The sequence below is a fragment of the Oxyura jamaicensis genome, chromosome 13 (assembly GCF_011077185.1).
Source record: "Oxyura jamaicensis isolate SHBP4307 breed ruddy duck chromosome 13, BPBGC_Ojam_1.0, whole genome shotgun sequence".
NCBI classification, from domain to species: domain Eukaryota; kingdom Metazoa; phylum Chordata; class Aves; order Anseriformes; family Anatidae; genus Oxyura; species Oxyura jamaicensis.
In genome coordinates, this window is record NC_048905.1 from 8,037,483 (window position 1) to 8,056,899 (window position 19,417).

At 50.0% G+C, this 19,417-nt stretch overlaps 1 protein-coding gene across 5 annotated transcripts in view; it reads left to right on the forward strand.

Moving 5' to 3' along the window:
- The window catches only part of PSD2 (pleckstrin and Sec7 domain containing 2), an 84,804-nt gene that overhangs the window by 31,702 nt on the left and 33,685 nt on the right, over nucleotides 1-19,417 (forward strand). For all 5 annotated transcript variants that reach the window (XM_035338316.1, XM_035338317.1, XM_035338320.1 and 2 more), the window contains exons 2-4: nucleotides 7,625-8,197; nucleotides 14,901-15,389; nucleotides 16,210-16,404. In XM_035338316.1, coding sequence (XP_035194207.1) covers nucleotides 7,689-8,197; nucleotides 14,901-15,389; nucleotides 16,210-16,404 — 1,193 coding nt within the window. In that variant the 5' untranslated portion in view covers nucleotides 7,625-7,688. The remainder of the gene's footprint in view (nucleotides 1-7,624; nucleotides 8,198-14,900; nucleotides 15,390-16,209; nucleotides 16,405-19,417) is intronic.

The following is a 19,417-nucleotide window of genomic DNA, read 5'->3' on the forward strand; positions in this document are numbered from 1 at the left end:
GAACAGTAAGAACAGTAAGAACAGTAAGAACAGTAAGAACAGTAAGACTAGAATAGAGAATGGGAAGTACTGCGACCCTCAAGTTCTGCCCACTTTCCCCCTTCATCCTGCCTTGGAGTAGCACCTTTGAAATAATCAGTGCTTGTCTGAGATGCCAGCCCAGCTCTACTCCTGAGATCATAATCTTCAGCAGAGATGTTGCAGGTGAATGAGAGCTCAGTGTCATCAGGTAGGATGTCATGTAAAGAACAGGGGACATCATTTGGCTACTGTATAAATCTTTGGTATGTCCACATCTTCAGTTCGCTACACAGTGCAGTTTCCCCCATCTCCAGACTGTAAAATACAGCGAAAAATAGTCAAAATGCTCAATGGGGTGGGGAAGCTGTTTTATGAGAATAGACTAAGAAGGCTGGGGTGGCAACCTGGAGATGAAGGGCTGAGAGGTGACATGATTGAGGTCTTCAAAAATCACATAAAAACAAACTGTCAGCCCATGGGAGAAAGAACTGAGGATTTTCACAATGATAATTGTAAAAGTTGTTTATTGTCAATAGCGTTGAAAGGGCAGAGGTCAAAGTAGAGGCATAACACAGCAGAGATGTATTTCAAAAAGAAAACAGAGGCAGAACCATGGCTGTGTTCTCTTCATCTTTCTATGGGTTTGCCTCCTCAAAGAAACTTTGGTGTATCCCTGCACATGCCCTCCATCCAGGGTAATGTGTTGCACCTGCATTTTGTAAAACTGAGTGATGAGTTGGGTCACAAAAGCACCAAAGGAGTGACCAATGGAGTTTTAAAGCTCTTATAAAACTCAAGTCAGATGCAAGGAAAACAAGTGACCATTGGTATTTCCCTCTAAGAAAAGCAGAAGGGAATTGTAAGAGGCTGTCTATAAGGGAGACAGGGACAAGGCCCAGCTGTAGCTATGTATGTAGATGGTATCTGTGCATCTGCATGGCATGGTTTGCATCAAGGAAAAGGGCCAAGCAGGAAACAGCTGCTGTTGTATCATGCTGAATTCTGCTGAAGAGCTCTTCCCACCATGAAAGCTGCTGCCTAAAGCTGGTTTTCACTCACAGAAAGAGGATAGAAGGTGTCTTTCTGAAACCAACATGCTGAGAAATCTGTGGCCGCTTTGCAATGGTCTGGGATGAGGTGCCAGGGCACAAAGTGTGCCACAGAGATCTGCATTTCATGGTGGGCAGCAAACAAGGCATGAGGAGGGTGCCTCCTGCCTTGAGGATGAAAATAATTTGGAAAGAGCTCAAAGAGCAAGGCTAACAGTTCCTCACCTGGCAGTCTCAGCATGTGGCACTGGGGAAGTTCCAAGGACAGAACTCCTGAGATGCTCCTTGTTGGTGTGTCTGTGCTGACTGAGTGAATCCCATCCTGTGGCATTTATCACAGGCTGAGGGAGCTGTTCCCCAGCCTCTGTCTGCAGCACCATGAAGGAGAAATTGGTTTCAGGTGATGACTGGCCCAAGTCTGTTCAGGTCCAGGGACTGTTTTGCCTAGAGATGAGGAGGCTCATGGGGGATTTTATCAATGTGTATAAATACCTGAAGGGAGGGTGCTCAGAGGGCAGAGCCAGGTTCTTCTCAGCGGTGCCCAGTGCCAGGATGAGAGTTAATGGGCACAAACTGAAACACAGGAGGTTCCACCTAAACACTGGGAAGCTCTGGCACAGATTGCCCAGAGAGGTGGTGGAGTCTCCCTCCTTGGGAAGGAGCCAGCTGGACATGGTCTTAGGCACCCTGCTCTGGGTGTCCCTGCTTCAGCAGGGGTTGGACCAGATGATCTCCAGAAGTCCCTTCTGACCCTAACCATTCTGTGATTCTGTGATTCTGAACTGAAAATGGGAGACTGGCAAGGACATGCTGGGTCTTTCCAGGCTGTGAGGAAGCTCTCTGTGCCCTGCTCAGTTTTGTTCAAAGGCAGAATGTTAAACCACCCAGGCTTCAGTGTAGCCTCTGAGACTGTGGTCAGGAAGAAACTTCTCTCCCTGGTCTGAGTGACAAAGATCCTGGAGGCTCTTTGCCACCTACAAGTAAGGAAATTACATGAGGTATCAACCGTCTCATGAGACCACACAGACATTTTCTCCTCAGGTCTTTTTCTGTGTCAGTGGCCCCAGCCATGCCCCAGGTCTCTCCTGCTCCACACCTTGTGGCACAGCAAAACTTACAGCCAGCCCACGATCAGCCCAGCTCAGCATCCTGCCTCTGGGTGGCCAGCAGCAAAACCCTGGAAGGAGTAAAAAGGACTGCAGGTAGAGAGCCTAATGAAATTTAGCAAATAAATTTAGCAAAGAGATTACTGGAGTAACCCCAGACATTGCTATGGACTGGGGGCTGACGGCTTTGGTAGCTGCCCTGCTGAAGATCGCCGTGAAGATCACCATGTCAGCTGTGTGCCTTTGTGGCAGTGAAGGCCAAATACACATGGGGTTGTGTTAGCAATGTGGCTGGTGGGTTAAGGGAAGAAAGTCTTCCCCTCTGCTCAGGGCTTATGGGACCAAACCTGGAGGCCATGTCTGGTTTTGGACCCCCAAGCGCAAAAAAGACATTTACAAACTGAAGCTGGTCTTGGGGATTACATGTGCCTCCAGATGTCAGCTTGGGTGTCACCTGACCGGCCTCACAGACATCTATCTTTCCCTTCATGGCAGCTCTCACCACAATGCACCAGGAGAAAATGTGGGCCAGGCTCACAGTGTGCTCACAAAACAGACTCATCTCTACCAGCACTAGGACCTTGGCAAAGGCTCCCATCACCCTTCCTGGTACTGCCACCTCCTTAGGTCTGGCAGAGCAAGGGTGAGGCTTTCTCCTACAGTTTTGATGTGCTTTCTGCTCTCTCCCTGGACATCCTTGTGATGCCAGGGTGAGGACAAAGACCTCATGATGGACCTGCTGCCCCATTACTGCAAAGCCCAAGGAAGCAGGATCCTGAGCACTGAAGCACACCAAGGGTGCAGCAGGGAGCAACTGAGCTCAGTGTGAGGGGAAGCTCGTGCTTGAACAAGCAACAGGATTCTTCTCCAAGCCCTCCGTGTCACAGCAGCCAAGCAGTTACACAAACTGAAGTGGGAGCCTTTCCAGTTCCTAAAGCAGGGAGGAAAATTTAAAATAATTATTTCCCACCAGCCATTCAGCTTCAACAAAAGCTGGGAGACTTCCAGGGCCAGTCTCTGAAAGAGCCGCTGTGTGGTTTCCAACCCCTTACAGAATCAGGGCAAGCTTTGCTTCATCGCTGCCCAGCCTCTTTGGGACTGGCACTTTCCTACAGCGGGTGCCAGCCTGGCTTTGCTGGTCCCATCGCCCCAAAGTAGGCTGAGTGCAGGTGTCCATGAGTGAGTGAAGGCTTCAAGACCAGCAGTGGGCAATTGCTTCTTGGGAGCCCCATCACACTCCCCACCCATGCAGTCAGGGGCAAACCTTGAAGTAGTGCTGATGGGGTATTTCTGTTGTCCTTTTCCCCACACCAGCCCTGCCCTGGTCTCCTTGTGGTCCAAGGGCCATGCAGGACCCTGAGGCAGAGTGGGCAAGTTGGTGGCTGTGCTGCAGAGCTGTTCTGTGGCACTGGGCACATTACACACACAGGGTGGTGTGGCCAGAGTCTGATAAATGAAACTAATAGCTCTCAGAACTGCAGTTGTCTTGCTTGGAAATGGCCTACAAGAAAGGGCAGAGAGGCTCTTGCCTCTCTCCCATCTTCTGGTAGAAGCACTGAGCCCCAGCTCTGGGAAGGAGGCAGGGAAGGGCTATGTTTAGCACTAGATCATGGATCTCTTGGCTTCTCCTTGCCTTTCCTACAGCAATAATAGCCTCTTTCCAGTGTGAATCCATGCCCTTCTGCTTATGTGGGCCTTACGGAGCTAATCTGGTCCAAATCATGGAATTGCATCTTAACAGCTGTTAAAATGCATGCTCTCAGCAGAGCCACCATAGCCATTGCTGTGAGCAGTCCCAGCTAGGGCATATGCCAGTTCATTCTCTTTTCTTGCCAGCCCCCTTTCTTTGTATGCTAACCTTTGTTACTTTTGCTGGAGGCTGGGAGCAGTGGACACACATGGGATGCCTGCTCTACCCATGGGACCTCGGAAGCAGCAGCTACTTGAGGGAGTGCCTGAGGCTGCAGAAAGGGGAAGGCTCAGTCATGTGAAAATCCACGAGTGGAAACTCAGATGTTACCTTCTAGCCCTTACCTGTACAGCTCTTGTCCAGAGCACTTTGCAATGCAGAAACATGAAGAAACAAGCAGGGACAAAGGGAACATGCAATAGAAACCACAGTCCAACTCAGTCTCCTGTCTGTCAGGCCATACTGCTTTGGGGAAATGGAAGGGAGCCCCATGGTAGCCCTCTGAATCCCAGCCCCTGCAAGGTGCTGCAGTGTGCGGTCCTCTCCCAGTGGCCTGGCTGAAGCTGTGGCTGCTGTTAGCCAGAGGCTGAACCGCACATTGGTGCTTTCTCAGAGGGGCAGCTATTTGTTGGGGGCAGGTGTGGGCAGCTCTAACCAGCTCCTCCACTCTTGGTGGTCTTCTGAGTCCAACTGGTGGCATCACAGCACGTCTCCTCTTCCTTTTGCCCATGCACATACCTGACACAAGCAGGAAGGTAGTGGCGCACAGATGAGCCCTACCGGCGGAGGGGTTTGCAGAGCAGGAGAGACACCTCATGTGGGACACAGTGGCCTGGCTGCGTGGGCAAGGGTGGAAGGAGCCAGTTAGGTAATTTCAGTACAAGGCATTACCACGGGCAGCTGAGTGAGTCACAGGCTCACATCCCAACCATTCCTCTGGAGCTCCTGGGAAGCCTCAGCTACCCATAACCTGGGTGTGCTTCAAGCGATTGTCACCACATGCATTAATCTAGTAGCTAGTGAGTTGCTGAGTAATACACAGCTCAGCTTGCCTGCAGCCTCCCTTCACATGTGTGCAATGGAGTATGGATCCACACGAGACGTACACATCTTGGAGGGGCCAGGAGGCTGTGAGAGACACTGCTGGCTTTACTCAGACCAGTGTGCTGGAAGCTGCTGGTCTTCCTGTCAGAGCAACAGTCTCTGCATGCATCCTCCCATGGCTTCCCTGGTGCTTCTTCTCCATCAGGAATGCAGACCAAGGGAGAGCATGCCTCAGTGTGTAGCTACTGACTCTTCAGCCCTTCTTCCAGACCATAAATATCGCACTTAGACTTCACAGAGGGTAAAACAGAGTAAGCATAATGCAGCAGCTTATGTATAATAACATAAATGTTGATTTATTGGTATTAAGAATTGGATTAAAGTTAGGAGGGTGGAATGGACCTCACACTTACAAAGGTTTGCCAACATTTCTTCTTAACCCTGTTTCCTAATCACATTTACCTGGTTGGTTTTAAAAATTAGAACTGAAAAAAATATTCTTTCTATTCAGCTAAGCTGAAAAAAAGCATTCTTCAGCTCACATCAAGAAAAAGACCAGCAGAGCTTTTCTGGAAAGGTTTCCCCAAAGATTTGAATATTGGTTCTGTGTCGCATGTCTGTATTATACCTTCATTATGGGAAAGTGTTGAAATTTGGATGATGTTAGGTTTCCAGCGTTACTCAAGATTGCAGTGTGGTCATGCTCTGGAGAGTCTTGATAGTTCTGTGAGTAAATTCCTTGAAGATAATGCAATGGCTTGGCTCCACTGCCAGTGCATGTGAAGGAAGTCTGTAGGAAGAGAGAAGTCAGAAGCCCTTTCTAAGGATTACTCCTGCACTCAGCTATTGCACTGCCGTGGCTGAAAACCAGGGAATACTGGTGTGTGCAGAGGGAAGATCATTAGAAGTATTTTGCAAAGAATGAGTCATTCAGCCATGGTATGGGTCTGGGAAACAGCCCGATACGGAGCAGCAGCAGGGTGGTGGGAGATCAGTGGGGTTCTCTCTGGCCTGTGCTTCACTTTCTCTGGTCTGTTGGTACAGGCAGGGACCGTGCATCTGTCGGCAGAGCCTGGGTGCACCTAGTGTGATAGGTGGGGATGCTGTGCTCTCTCTGACTGCTGGTGATGCACATGGATGCACGTGGAGAAGAGGTAAACCTGCCTACATTGCCTCAAAGAGGCACCTGCTCCATCTCGCAACTGTGGCATGTGCAACTCGAGGAGTGTTTTTCTACAAACCTGTCTCACGCAGAGCTCCGAACTCCCCAGCTCACCCCATCTCCTAGCAGCAGGGAACAGGACACAGGGAGGGGCCAGATCCTGGGTCCTGCCTGGGCTTTGCCCCAGGCAAAGTCAGTAGGGATTGGGGTTCCCCTTGGGATCTGTCCCACTCAGCCGGCAGCTCAGCACATACCTGCACAGCTCTGTCCATGTCCAGCACACAGTGAGGTGTTTTGGTCCAACCTCACCACTCCTTTGCTCCTTGCCCAGGTGCAGAGGAACCAGCAGGAGAGGACAGGCTGCTGACACTGCCACAGCCTCCACAGGCTGAGGAGTAGTAAGGGCAGAGGCACCTCTTGTTCCCAAGAACAAGTAGGGCCCTGTACTTGCAAAGCAGTTACTGCTAATGAGAGCTGCAGGGCAGCAAGTCAGAGCACCTAGAGCCCATTTTCAATGTCTGAGCACCCTGACGCAGGTGATGTGTTATCCCTGGTGTGCAGAGAGGGAAGCTGAGGTAGGGAGTTAAGATCTGCTTGAGACATGAGGTAGGACCAGAACTAGGGGGAGAAGCCAGGATTCCCATCTGCGTGCTGTAACCAATTAGGTATGCTTCCTGATGAGGTGAAGACAGACATTGGTATAAATCAAAATTGGCTGTTACCACTCCTCAGCCTGAACACCACACAGAAACACCTGCTTCCAGAAGGGGTCATTTCTCCTGGCACTGTGGTCACTGGATTTCAGGTGCAAGGCTTACAATACTTGCACAGCTTATTGAAAAAGCCATTTGTGTCGCTTGGTGCAATATAGTGCCCTTCCCTTGCCCTACACAGAGAGCATCTCATGGGATATTCAGTGAGGATGCTTTTGCTGGAGTTTTAACAGGCAACTACCTCAGCAGTACTTGTGTGTCTGGAAAAGTGTTACTCTGGCAGGGAAGAAGACACTTAGAAATGAGAAGTCAGCAGGGAGAATCACACAGGTTGGCACATGATGGCTGCTTTAATGTATTAAAAAAAAAATACACCTTTCTCCTATTTCAGTCATGTCAACAAACAGGCCCCAGCTTTTGGTGGGCAGAGAGTGCTGGGGAATAGGAGCCCAGTCACCAGCCTGGGAAGAGCAGTGGGGACATTCCTGTCCCCAGCCCCTATGGGGGCTGGGCTGTCTAGGGGCTACCGTGGCCTCTGCTCTCTGGAAGGTGGGATGCCTGGCCCCAGTGGCTCAGGATCTCGAGGGCAGATTTTCTTCTCCAATCTCACTGTGCTGGGTAACAAGCATTTGTCCTTGCAAGCAACATACCCTTCCCTGCATGACTCCTCCCTGCTTTTACACTGAGGGGTCAAAGTAGGGTGGGGGATAAATTTTCCTCTCCACTCCTGCCACTGCAGATGTGGGACTGGCTGTCACCCTTCTGAGCTGCTATGGACAAGTCAGCATCGTTCAGCCATCCCTTCAGGCATTTTTGATGTAGTGTCTTTTCTGTTGTAGGTACTGCCGCGCCTGAGCTGACAGCGGGGAGAGAGCCTGCAAGCGCTGGGAGAACAAGCGGAATATGAGTGAGAGCAGGCACTTCCCATTGTCTGAGGCATCCTCCAGCGAGCTGCATTCCTCCGGCTCACAGCCTGCTGTGCAAGCCTGCAGCGATGGGGACGAACAGCTTGGCCAGCCTCCGGAGCCTGCCAGCAGGAAGGCCAGCCCCCCGGATGATGCCGAGCCCGGCCAAGGAGCAGATGGGGTGCGCCAGGGCTGTGGGGACAAACATCTGGCAGCCTCTGCGGGCGCCGGGGAGCAGGGATCGGAGGCATCCACCCCGAGCGATAGTGAAGGCTGTGAGGGGCCAGCGCTGGACAACGGCGTGGACGCGGAGCTCAGTGCGGGTGGGGAGGCGGTGAGCCTGCAGCAGCAGGACAGCAGCGTGCCCAGCCCCAGCAGCGTGGATTCCGGGGAGAGGGAATCCCTGGCTCCAGAGGCACGGATCCAGGCCCTTGGCAAGTTGCACTTGCATGGCTTCCTGGGCTCCTCAGAAATGCTGAGCAGCAATGAGACGGAGGATCAGCTCGGGTGAGTGTGAAGCCATCGTAACACTAGCTTGGCATTGGTTCGTGTGTGCCGTTTCACAGATTTCGTTGGTTTGTGTTCCATTCCTCCCTGTGTAACTCACCAGTTAAAAAAGCTGGAGCTGCTCTCATAGCTGTGTTTTCACTTTTTCTCTCTGGACTCCTTTCCCTATTGCAAACGCAGAAAAACTGTGACTAGAGCCAGTGTCTGCCCCTGATACACTAAGGTGAAGGAAAAGGCTTAAAGATCTCAAGTGTGCTGAGGGTGATGACTTCTGGGAGCATCCCCCCTACAAGTTACAGATTTAGCTGCAGCAGTTCAGGCAGAGTTTGCTGAGATAGTTTAGGTATCAAAGCAGGGCAAGCACAATAGCCTGGAGCTGATGGGGAGCCCTGAAGTCCCTGTCAGAATGGCTTGCTCTGGCAGTCCATGGACTAAAAGATCAAACCTTTGCATCCAAGGACCGTGTTGTTAGTAAGACAGGGCAAGGCACTGAGCTCTGGTCCCCACTGCACTTGTGGCTGGTGCTACCAGTGCCTGGGTGACACAAGGACAGCCTGATTTCTGCTTTGGCTTATGAGTGTGCAGCAAGGGGATGGATTGTGCTGCTCCATCTCGGGTGTGTGTGATTCAGGATGCTGGGAGGTGAGCAGGGCGGTTGGGAAGTGCTGTGTTTTGCTGAGACACAATGGAAGTGGCCACGTGGGCTCATTGTGCCTCAGCCCAGGTGGCCCCACTAATGCCCCAGAAGCTGTGTGTATGCTCGGAGCCACTGCAGCAGGTCTGAATGTCCTGCTGGCTTAGGGGATGTAGCCACCAGCTTACACCATGTTCCCAGCTGCTGAAATGACCAGGCAGAGCAATGGGCCTGCTGAAGAGTCCCCTTTGCGTCTGCCTGGAGGAGCATCACTGCATCAGCCCAGCAGGATCTGTTCCTTTCACCAAGGACCAGGCACTGGTTGCTGGGACTCAACAATCCTCACGAGGTTTAGATACTTCTGGTCAAGGCAGTCTTCACCCATGCATCAAGCAAGGTGTAGAAGAGTTTACACTGACCTTTGTTCAGATACACCCCAAATTTGCAGAATTGGCCATCTTCATGTCTGAAGGTCCATGGCAGGTAGTCCTCTCCCAGACGCTGTAGTCTGCAGCTGGACGGGTGACAACTGAGCAGTGCGAGCCGAGAAATATGCCTGCCATCCTGTTCTCAGTGCCTGAGACAGACCAGCATGTGTCATACCTGCAGTCTGTGTCCTCCATACTGACAGCCTGATTGCATGGCAGAACTTTGCAGGCTGGGGGACACTGACCAGAGACACAGCCTCATTGGGAGCCTCTGCAAGTGCCTAAACCTCCTTGGGGCTCTGCAGGCTGGGGGACTGAGGGAAAATGACTGGTCACTGGAATGAGGTGGGCTTCTTTTCATGCCATTCCTGAGCAGGGATGCTTCCCTTTGTCACAGAAGGGAAATCACCCAGCAGGCTGGATTGTAGCCACCCAGGGTCACTGTGAACCTTATGGCCTTGTCTACGTACCTTCTTCCCCAACATGAGAGAGATGCCACGAGCAAAGAACAGCAGAGGAGCATGGCCTTCTTTGATAGTCCAGGCTGGCAGTGATGATATTGCAGAGAGAAGCCTGAAGGCTATCAAGCGGGGCTTTAGGGGACTGGGGCAATTAGTAGATGGAGCGGGAGTACAGGTGGTGTTTTCCTCCATCCCTACAGTGGCAGGGGGGGTACAGAGAGGACACGGAAAGCCCACCTGATAAACACGTGGCTCAGAGGCTGGTGCCAACACAGAAATTTTGTGGTTTTTTTTTTGACCATGGGGTACTTTACTTGGCACCTGGCCTGATAACTGCAGATGGGTCCCACCTGTCTCTAAGGGGAAAACCGATACTGGCCCAGGAGCTGGCAGGGCTCATTGAGAGGGCTTTAAACTAGGTAAGAAGGGGGACGGGGAGGGAATAAAGCTCGTTAGAGGTGTTCTGGGGGAACAATGTCAGGGCTGGGGGAGAAGGCAATGGCTCAGCTGAAGTGCATCTACACTAATGTACGCAGCATGGGCAACAAACAAGAGGAGCTGGAAGCCATTGTGCAGCAGGTTAGCTATGGCTTGGTTGCCATCACTGGAATGTGGTGGGACCACTCTCATGACTGGAGTGCTGCAGTGACTGGCTGTAGGCTCTTCAGAAGGGACAGGCAGCACAGAAGGGGTGGTGGTGTGACTCTCTGTATTAGAGAGTGTTCAGATGTTGTGGAACTTGAGACTGGGAGTGATAAGGTTGAGTCCCTATGGGTTAGGATCAGCAGGAAGGCCAATAAGGCAAGCATCCTGGTAGGGTTCTGTAATAGACTGCCAAATCAGGATGAGGAGATGGATGAGAAGTTCTACAGGCAGCTGGCAGAATTTGTGAAATTGCCAGCACTTGTTCTTGTGGGGGACTTGAACTTCCCAGATATCTGCTGGAAATACAGTACAGCCCAGAGGAAGCAGTCTAGGAGGTTTCTGGAGAGCATGGAAGATAGTTTCCTGACGCAGCTGGTCAGTGAGCCTACCAGGGGAGATGCCCCGCTGGACCTGCTGTTCACAAACAGAGAAGGACTGCTGGGAGATGTGGTGGTCGGGAGCTGTCTTGGGCAGAGTGACCACGAAATGGTAGAGTTCTCTATTCTTGGCAAAGTCAGGAGGGGGATCAGTAAGACTGCTGCCTTGGACTTCCAGAGGGCAGACTTCGAGCTGTTCAAGACACTGGTTGGCAGAGTCCCTTGGGAGGTGGTTCTGAAGGGCAGAGGAGCCCAGGAAGGCTGGGCACTCTTCAAGAAGGAAATCTTAAAGGCTCAGGAGTGGTCTGTCCCCACGTGCCCAAAGATGAGCTGGCATGGAATAAGACTGGCCTGGCTGAACAGAGAGCTGTGGCTAGAGCTCAGGAAGAAAAAAGAGGGTTTATGAGCTTTGGAGAAGAGGGCGGGCCACTCAGGAGGACTATAAGGATGTTGTAAGGCTGTGCAGGGACAAAATTAGAAAGGCCAAAGCTCATCTGCAGCTCAGTCTGGCTACTGCTGCTAAAGATAACAGGAAATGTCTTTAAAAGATGTTTAGATGTAGAGCTTAGTGATATGGTTTAGTGGAGGACTTGTTACCATTAGGTCAGAGGTTGGACTAGGTGATCTTCGAGGTCTTCCAACCTAGATGATTCTGTGATTCTTAAGAGGAGAAGGTGTGACAGGGATGGGATGGCCAAAAGGGGCATTTGAATCACCTCCTGATCTTAGTTTGGTGTAGGCTTCAGGCTGAGCCATTTATTGAGCACTGCCTGGAGCATGGCCAGGAGTGTCAGTGGTGCTGGGAAGCTATACAGCATGTGGGCTGACAACAGGCATCCCTAATCCATTGCATCTGCAGTGTCGAGCAGGCTGCTCAGTAAAAAGCTGGTTGTTTTACCCAAGGCCCCCAGCAAGAAACAGAAGCACTGTTTCAAGAGGCACAACTGAAGATATTGAAGAGGAAGCAGTCCAAGGCAGGATGCTACTGCCTGATGATGTCCAGAGAGCCTGGGGAATCCACCTCCGCACAGGATCCACAAGCCCTGTAAGCTACTCTGTCAAGTCTTGGATGTCTCCAAGTCTCTCTGCTGCAAGGGAATCATATTTGCTTGGTCTGTGGTTCCCTGGCAGACTGTGAGTTCAAGACAAAGCCGTAAGTGGTCAGTGGGTGCTGGTGCAATCACTGGAACTGCAATTATTTTAAGGTACTGGGGCATGAACTGGGAGAAGTGGCAGGCTAAGGATTTGGGCCTGATGCAACCTGACTGCACTCTGCATGCACTGACCATGATCTTGTGCTATGAATATATTGAGTTGGATAGAAAATAAGCATTCTGGGAAGCTGAATGCACAGGGGACAAGACACACTATACCTGAATGCAAAAGGTCATCTGGAAAACTTCAGGGACACAAATGAAATCTGCGAAACCACATATCCTCTGGGGTCAGGTTAGCTTGCTATGTTCAAGCTCCTTTGTACTTTGACCACCTATCCATAGCATGAGTGGCAGAAACTCATGGCTGGGCCAAACTCAGCATGGTCTGTCCTTGCTATAGGTAACTGCCTGCTGCACTGGTGTTTGTCAATGAGTGTGGGTCATGAGAAGCAAAGCTGACAGATGTACCAAAGCACTGGGGAATTCACTGTCATCCTCCATTGTCTGTGAATTTCCCCAGTCAAGGAGATAAAGCCAAAGCTTTAGTATTTCTACTGCAGTTTGCACTCACTGAATCCTTTTTGCCTCCCTTTCTAGTTTATCCCATAGCATCCACTGGATGCCAATATACTACTTGTTGAAGTCCCATTTTCTTTCACTGTCCCAGGAGCCCCCAATATGGGGCTGATCTCAGGGAATTTGCAGCTCTGCAGTCAAACTGAGAGCTTCACTGGTGGCTGGTATTCTCTGATTTCAGCCCCATAAAATCATGCAGAATGTCAAACTGATAAATATAGAAATCCCCACATTGGGCTTGTAAGATGCGGTTAGTGCCTGCGGGTTTGTGACTGCTGCTTTTGCCCAGACGTTTCCTCACATGTCAATATACAGTCAACAAGCATTTCAAATTTCATTACACAAAGTTTCAGAAGAACTTTGCAGAAGGCCTGCAGTGCACAGGCAAGAAAGTCCTAATTGCCATCATGTCCTCTGATTGGCCTCCCTGCTCCACCAACACAGCAAACTAGGTTCTACTTTATTACAACTAATTAACCAGTGAGAATTAAAATGTAAACAACTCAGTGCATAAAAATCCAGTACGGTTCAGTTGCAATAATAACCAAGTGCATTGCTCTGCATGCCTTGCCATAAGCAATAAAACAGCATTTCAGAGATGACTGGGAAAAGCAGCACAGGCAATTAGGTACAATGTTACTTCAATAGACAGAAGCTTGTGATTACAATGCAAATAAATATATGGCTCCTTATTTAAGTAAAGCAATTGCCTTCCCCGCTGTGTAATACACAACAGTTCCCTGTGGGAGGCTATGTTGTGTTCATTCATACAAGTGAGGTCGTACCTTGTCTCCCACCCCAGCCCAGCTTTGTTGAATTAAATGCAGGCACTGCTCCTGGGCTGGTCTAAGCTGTTGGAAGCCTGTCTTCCCCTGGGGAGGGTCTTCTCTGGGACCACTCAGGAAGAGATATGGTGTGCAGGACTTGTGTCTGTTGGTGCCGGCAGGCTCATCAGCATCCACTGACCCATCCTCTGCCACGGCACCTGCCCTGGTCTCTTCCCTTTTCTGGGGCATTTGTAGGGACACAGGTCTTCTGACTTTGTTGCCTCCTATAGGAATTTGGGCTGGAAAATAAAAAGGGGTAGTTCCGAGAAGTTGGGCAATGTGTCAAACTGCCAAGATAGGTCTGTAATTCCCACCACTGGCTGCAATTAAGCCTGTAAAATCCTTCTTGTTACAGGGGAATAGAGTTTCTGAAGTTCCTCCTGCTTTGTGGAGGGAGGAGACCTGCTCTGTACACAAAATCATGTCCAGGCTTTGCAGTTCAGCCTTCAGGGATGAATGGATTTGTAAAGACAAACAGTTCTGAGGATGAGGAGACCCCAGGCTGCAGTAGTCTGAGGAGCTGATGCTGTCCGTGTCATTTCTGCTTACGTCTGGTTTGCTGTGTGGCCAGCTCTGGTGATCTGGGTGACAGTTTTCTTAAAGCCCTGAGCTCCTGGAATCAAGAGATTATTTGGCTCTACATATTCATGTAAGATTTTAGGCCATACAGTCATAGAGTTAGGTTTGTGAACAGCAGCTCTAAGAGCTCAGACATCAGGAATGACCTTTCAAGGGGTGCAATGTAGCCTCTTCACAGGAGTGAGGTGGAGCTTCTTGGCTTTCCTGAGCATAGGTGCATCAATGAGCGTGGAGGTGTGCCCACACCCAGGCAGCACAGGGCAGTCCTTCAGCAAACAGTAATGCCTCGCACAGGTTCTCTCCTGGGGTCATGAATCGAGGCCTGATAGTCCACAGCAGCTTCTCCAGCCTTCCTCCACAGAGCTACTGAGGGAAGTACTTTTTCCACCCCGCAGTCTATCCACAGTCTATCTGTAAAGCAGCATGGAGACTCCCCGGTTTGCCTGTGTACCCATCCCCTTGTACACCTTTCTCTGTGGAGAGAAAATAGTATTTCTAGTGTGCCCTGCACTTCTGGGCTGTGTTGCCTGAGACTAAAGGCTCAAGGCACTCTAAAAGCTTCTGTTTTTCCTCTGCTATAAAGGGAGCAAGCTGCCAACATTTGCGGCCAACATCCAGTTATATGACTCGATCTCAATTTTTAAGGACTTTCACGGTTTTGAGGTTGCCAGAATCAGAGCACTTGAAGAGAAGGAGAACCTGCAGATAAAATCCATTCTGGCAGCTGGCCCAGTCACAGGTGTCAGGCACCGCTGTAACCAGTTCAGAGCTCTGTTTTTTTACTGGGGCTTGACCATGATTGCCCAGGTCCCTGGGATTGCTCATTGTAAAGCTCTACCTTCCTCAGCTCTGGAAGCTTGTAATAAAACTGGGAACAAAGCAGGTTATACCACAGAAAGCTCCTAAGGGCCTATAACCACAGAATCTATTTTTGCCTCTTCTCCTGCCCCCTAGCTCCAAGATGAACAGTGCAAGCAATTACTTTGACAGTGTTTTCTACATCTTTCCTTTTGGTACAGGTTTGCTGCAGGAAATGCCAAGCTGAGCTGTAGTGAGGACGACAAGGAACATTTTCAATTCAAAGACATCAGGGATGGATTCAGCTCAACCTTTGAGAAGATTGTTGAGTCTGACCTAATGAAGGGCACATACTACAGCAGCTTGGACTCTCTGGATGTCCTCTCTCTCACAGATGAGACAGACAGCTGTGTCAGTTTTGAGGCCCCACTCACACCATTGATCCAGCAACGAGTCAAGGAAAGCCCAGAGCTCTTGGAGCAGAAACTGGTGGCCCAGCAGAAAGAAGCCCTTCACCACACGGCTGCTGATAAGCAAGAGCAGGCAGCAGTAAAGCCAGTGGAGGGGGATTCTGGGAGCCCTCTCAGACACTCGATTACTAGCAGCAGGTCAGAGAATGTGCTGAGCCGTTTGTCTTTGAAGAATATCCCAAATGGGTTCCATGTGGAAGGTTCAGAGGAAGAAGCGACCAAGATCATTAACTCCATCAGGTAAGGCAGGCCTTGAATTCCTTGGGCCAAAGGAATTGTCCTTGTCCTACATGGTCCCAGCCCAAGAGCAAGCCTCAGAGAATGTAATAGAGGTGGATTTTTTTTCCCTTGTGACTCCTCACATGTGGTGTCATGGTGGAGATGCCAACACCCACAGGACAAACTTTCATCTGGCTGCTCAAAAATCCCGTCTGCTCTTAAGGCAGGCAAAGCTGGAGCTGTTCCACGCAGACCACTGAAACCTGCAAAAGCTCATGGCAGATAGGGTTAGTCAGGCACACTCCCAAATGTGCTCAAGGTTTCACTTAGGTGATCTGTAGAGGCTTCCCCAAGAGCTCTTCTGCAGACCGTGAGGAGGTCAGTGGAGATGTCACCCTCTGAGCCAGCAGATAATAAACCCATATCCTCAGCAAATAATCTAATCCTAAAAGCATATCATCTGTTCCTACCATCAACCAGATGAATCTACACTTCTGTCAGTCTCTGTATCCATTCAGGACTACTTTCCATATCAGTGGCAAGGGAGGAACTGTAAAATGGTGTTGGGTCTCCTTGTTTTGAATGGATGTGACATCATTTTTTAGTGAGGAGTCAGTTTCTCTTCCATCTCTTTCCTAAAAGTTTGAAATGAATCTGTACTATTTTGAATACATCAAAATGCATTTATTCCGACTTGAAAGAGGTTTTGTCCAATGTCCTGTTCTCAAATGTGTTTTCATACTTTTTTTTGGAACAAGAAGAAATCAAAATGTGGTATTTTCCATGGGTTTCATCAAATCACATTGCTGCTCCTTGAATCTTGTTTCTTGTTTCTGTGTAGCGATGCCAGCTTGAAAGATGCCCTGTCAGACTCCGACTCTGACATGGGCAGCACGGAGCAGCTTGACCAGGGAAGCACAGACACCTTGGCAAACGGCTGCAGGGCAGACAGCGAGGCTGCAAAGAGGCTGGCCAAGCGCCTCTACAACCTGGAAGGGTTCAAGCGCTGTGATGTAGCACGCCAGCTTGGGAAAAAGTAAGTGGGGCTTTGGAGTGCAGCCAGCCTGGCCAAGCAATTGACAGAGATGGCAGCACTGAATCGGGCTATCACCTGTGGTGGGGAGGGTCCATGGGAGCATGGTGAACAGGACAAACACAGAAAGGGACAAGCCTACTGTTACGAGGCCTTGCTGGTTCATGTCAGGGCCACCTGACATCTTCCCAGTTGAAACTGGTTCAGGACCAGTGCCCTTGCAATTTGAATCCTACAAGTTGTTTGCATGTATTGGGCATTAATTGCCACGAGCTGCAGTTGCTGCCTGCCAGAACAAAGAGCATTTGGAAGAGGCCCAGCAGGACACCTAAAGCAATCCCCAGGCTGAAGAGTTTTGGATCTTGACCTTCCTGTGTTTAACTGGAGCTCCTGGGAGTGTGGTAGCAATGAGAGTCTGTCTCACTGGGTCAAGGGAAAAGCCCTGTAACATCTTTGCCCTGCCATTCCCCAGGGTTTTCATGTCTGCACCCCAAAATCTTCTTACTGCAGTGCCTCCTCACCTAGTCTGTGTAGACAGTGTGAGCCCACAAGGGTCTGATGGAGAGACAGTTGCTCAACAGAGGTCCAGGCCCTTCAGCTGGTAGAGTGGCATGGGGAAGGCAAAAGGGAAACAGAAGTGTTTATTCAAATGCCAGAGAGTTACAGTGGTTTCTAAAAGACAAGGCAATAGTAACAAACATAACAATAACGTATGACTTTAGGATGCCAGTGGGTATGAGGACACCAATCCCCAGAATATTTCTCCTGGATAAAATATAACGTGTTGCTGTTTTTTTGTATGTTGTTGAAATGGCTTGCTGCCTAGATCAGAGGGACACAACTGTCCCTCTGCAAATACCCAAGCTTCCAGTTCTGAGAATGGTCTATAGCTCAGCTTGGTCCTGGGAAGGAAGGAGCCCATGAGTGATCTCCTAGGGAGACTTTTTATATCACCTGACAGCATTCTCATTTGCCTCTTTGGTTCTTGTAGCAGGTATACATCAGGTTTCTGCTGTTTCAGGCTTAGCATCTGTCTATCTTGCAAATCTGCCACACCAGCTGAGTGGGGCAGTTTCAAACAATGAGTCTCTGGGGTGCATCTGAGTGTGCCTCTTTGCTTATTTCTGCAGTCCTCCCTCTACCTGTCATCCTCACCTTGGGAAGCTGTTTGCTGATCCACATCTGGGACTTGACACAGCCTTTAAAAGGAAACAATTTGTGTTTTGATCAGCTGAGTTTTTGACACCTGGATCATTTCGTAGCACAAAACCTGGATAAATCTGCAGGCTCTTGGACCAGGCAGGTGGCTTTGTGGAGTAAGAAAGGAAGAAGGATGGGAATAGGTATATTTTAAGCTGGTCTTGCTCACTTAAGATGATGTAGGACCAACCTACGTTTGTGGGAACGGGGTACGTTTAAGTGATGCTTGGGAGGGTTGTTTGAAAAGTAAAAAATTCATTTTTAGGCTTTTCAGCTCCTCTTGACCCTTCCCCCCCTTTTTTTTTCCTTTGTGAGTATTGGCAATTTTCTCAAAAACAAAACCCCCCAAAATTCATCATTGTCAAGCAGGTAGGCGAGTCTTGATGAGCAAGGAAATAGAGGTTGGATATCTCCAAATAGTTTCTTTCCAGCTGACAGGATTATGTGATGTTAACTCTAAATCTAGAAATTATCTTAGTCTGTCAAGAGAATGCATTTCAGCAGCTGACCTCTACATGGAAGATCCTTGTTCCTGGATTTCTCTGTGTCATCATCTCAGCTCTATTACTACCCCCAGTCACGTATCTCTTGCTGGTCAGAGGTTGACCTGTTTCAGTTGCCAGACCACAAAGATGGCAGCACCAAGCACTTACTTGCAAGGTTTCCCAGCAGACTGCTGTGCTCACAAACCCATGCAGGCAGCAAAGAAGCAGGCAGCAGCATGCAGAGTTGCAGCATTGCAGCACATGGAGAACCAGGGCTCTGTCAGAGTCCCATCAGCAGCACAGCCTGGCCACACAGCCTGCTTCCCTCCTGTGGAGTTTAGGTGAATTTTACTGAACCAAGCTTTTTATGGAAACTTTTTTTTTTTTTGATCCATGTGGCTGTGGCACAATAAGGATCTTGGAAAACAGAGGTGTAGCTCTGGTAGGACAGTGTGATGCAGTGCAGTAAAACAGCACATGATGCATCCACGTGCAGCCATGCAGGAATGAAACTGGGAGAAAAGGCCAGGACTCCTGTGTCACCCTGGAGGTGGCTTGTGACCCAGACAGGTCAGTAATCACTCCTGGTGCCTGGACCTTCCCAAACCAGGGAGAGGGAGGAAGCATCAGACAGGGTTCTAAGATGAGTGGTCTGTAGAAGGTGTATGTGCCACCAGGAGGACAGACCTGTCTCCATGGGAAACCCCTTGCTGTTCTTGCAGTGATGTCTCTGACATATCTGAGCAGCACTGGTGGAACTGTCACCCATTCCCATGGGAGAAGCTGGGACAGCACAGAGAGAGGGAAGACAAATTATTGAACAAATAAACTGGAGCAGGCATCTAAGCCCACCTTAGAGGAGGCCATGGGTTTGCCCTGGCCAGTACGAGAGCTCTGTGTCATAGGCATGCCTTGGGCACGTTGACTTGTTCTGGAGCTTGGGGAAGAGGGGCCCCTGGGTAGGCAGAGGAGTTTATTGCTTCCTGGCTGCCTTCAGGTGCCCTGCAACACCATCTGGTTCCTTTGGCAGAGTCGCAGTCTCTGCCTGGAGCTTCTCAAAGGAGAAGGACCAGGTGAGGCATATGGAAACGTGTGATGGGCTGGTGAGCTGCTGGCACTACAGAAGCTGTTATAGATCACTGTTTGCCAGGCTGTCTGGGTCCTGAGGGTCATGAGTCCTGGCCATCAGCAAGAACCGGTGAACTGAAGGTTAGACAGTGAGCCTGCCTGCCCTTCTGGTCTGCTTTGGTGGAAGAGTGAGATGAAAGGGAGCTCCCACCCACCTTCATCCTGCCTGACTACAGATCTAGTTAGGAATGCACATTAGGGTG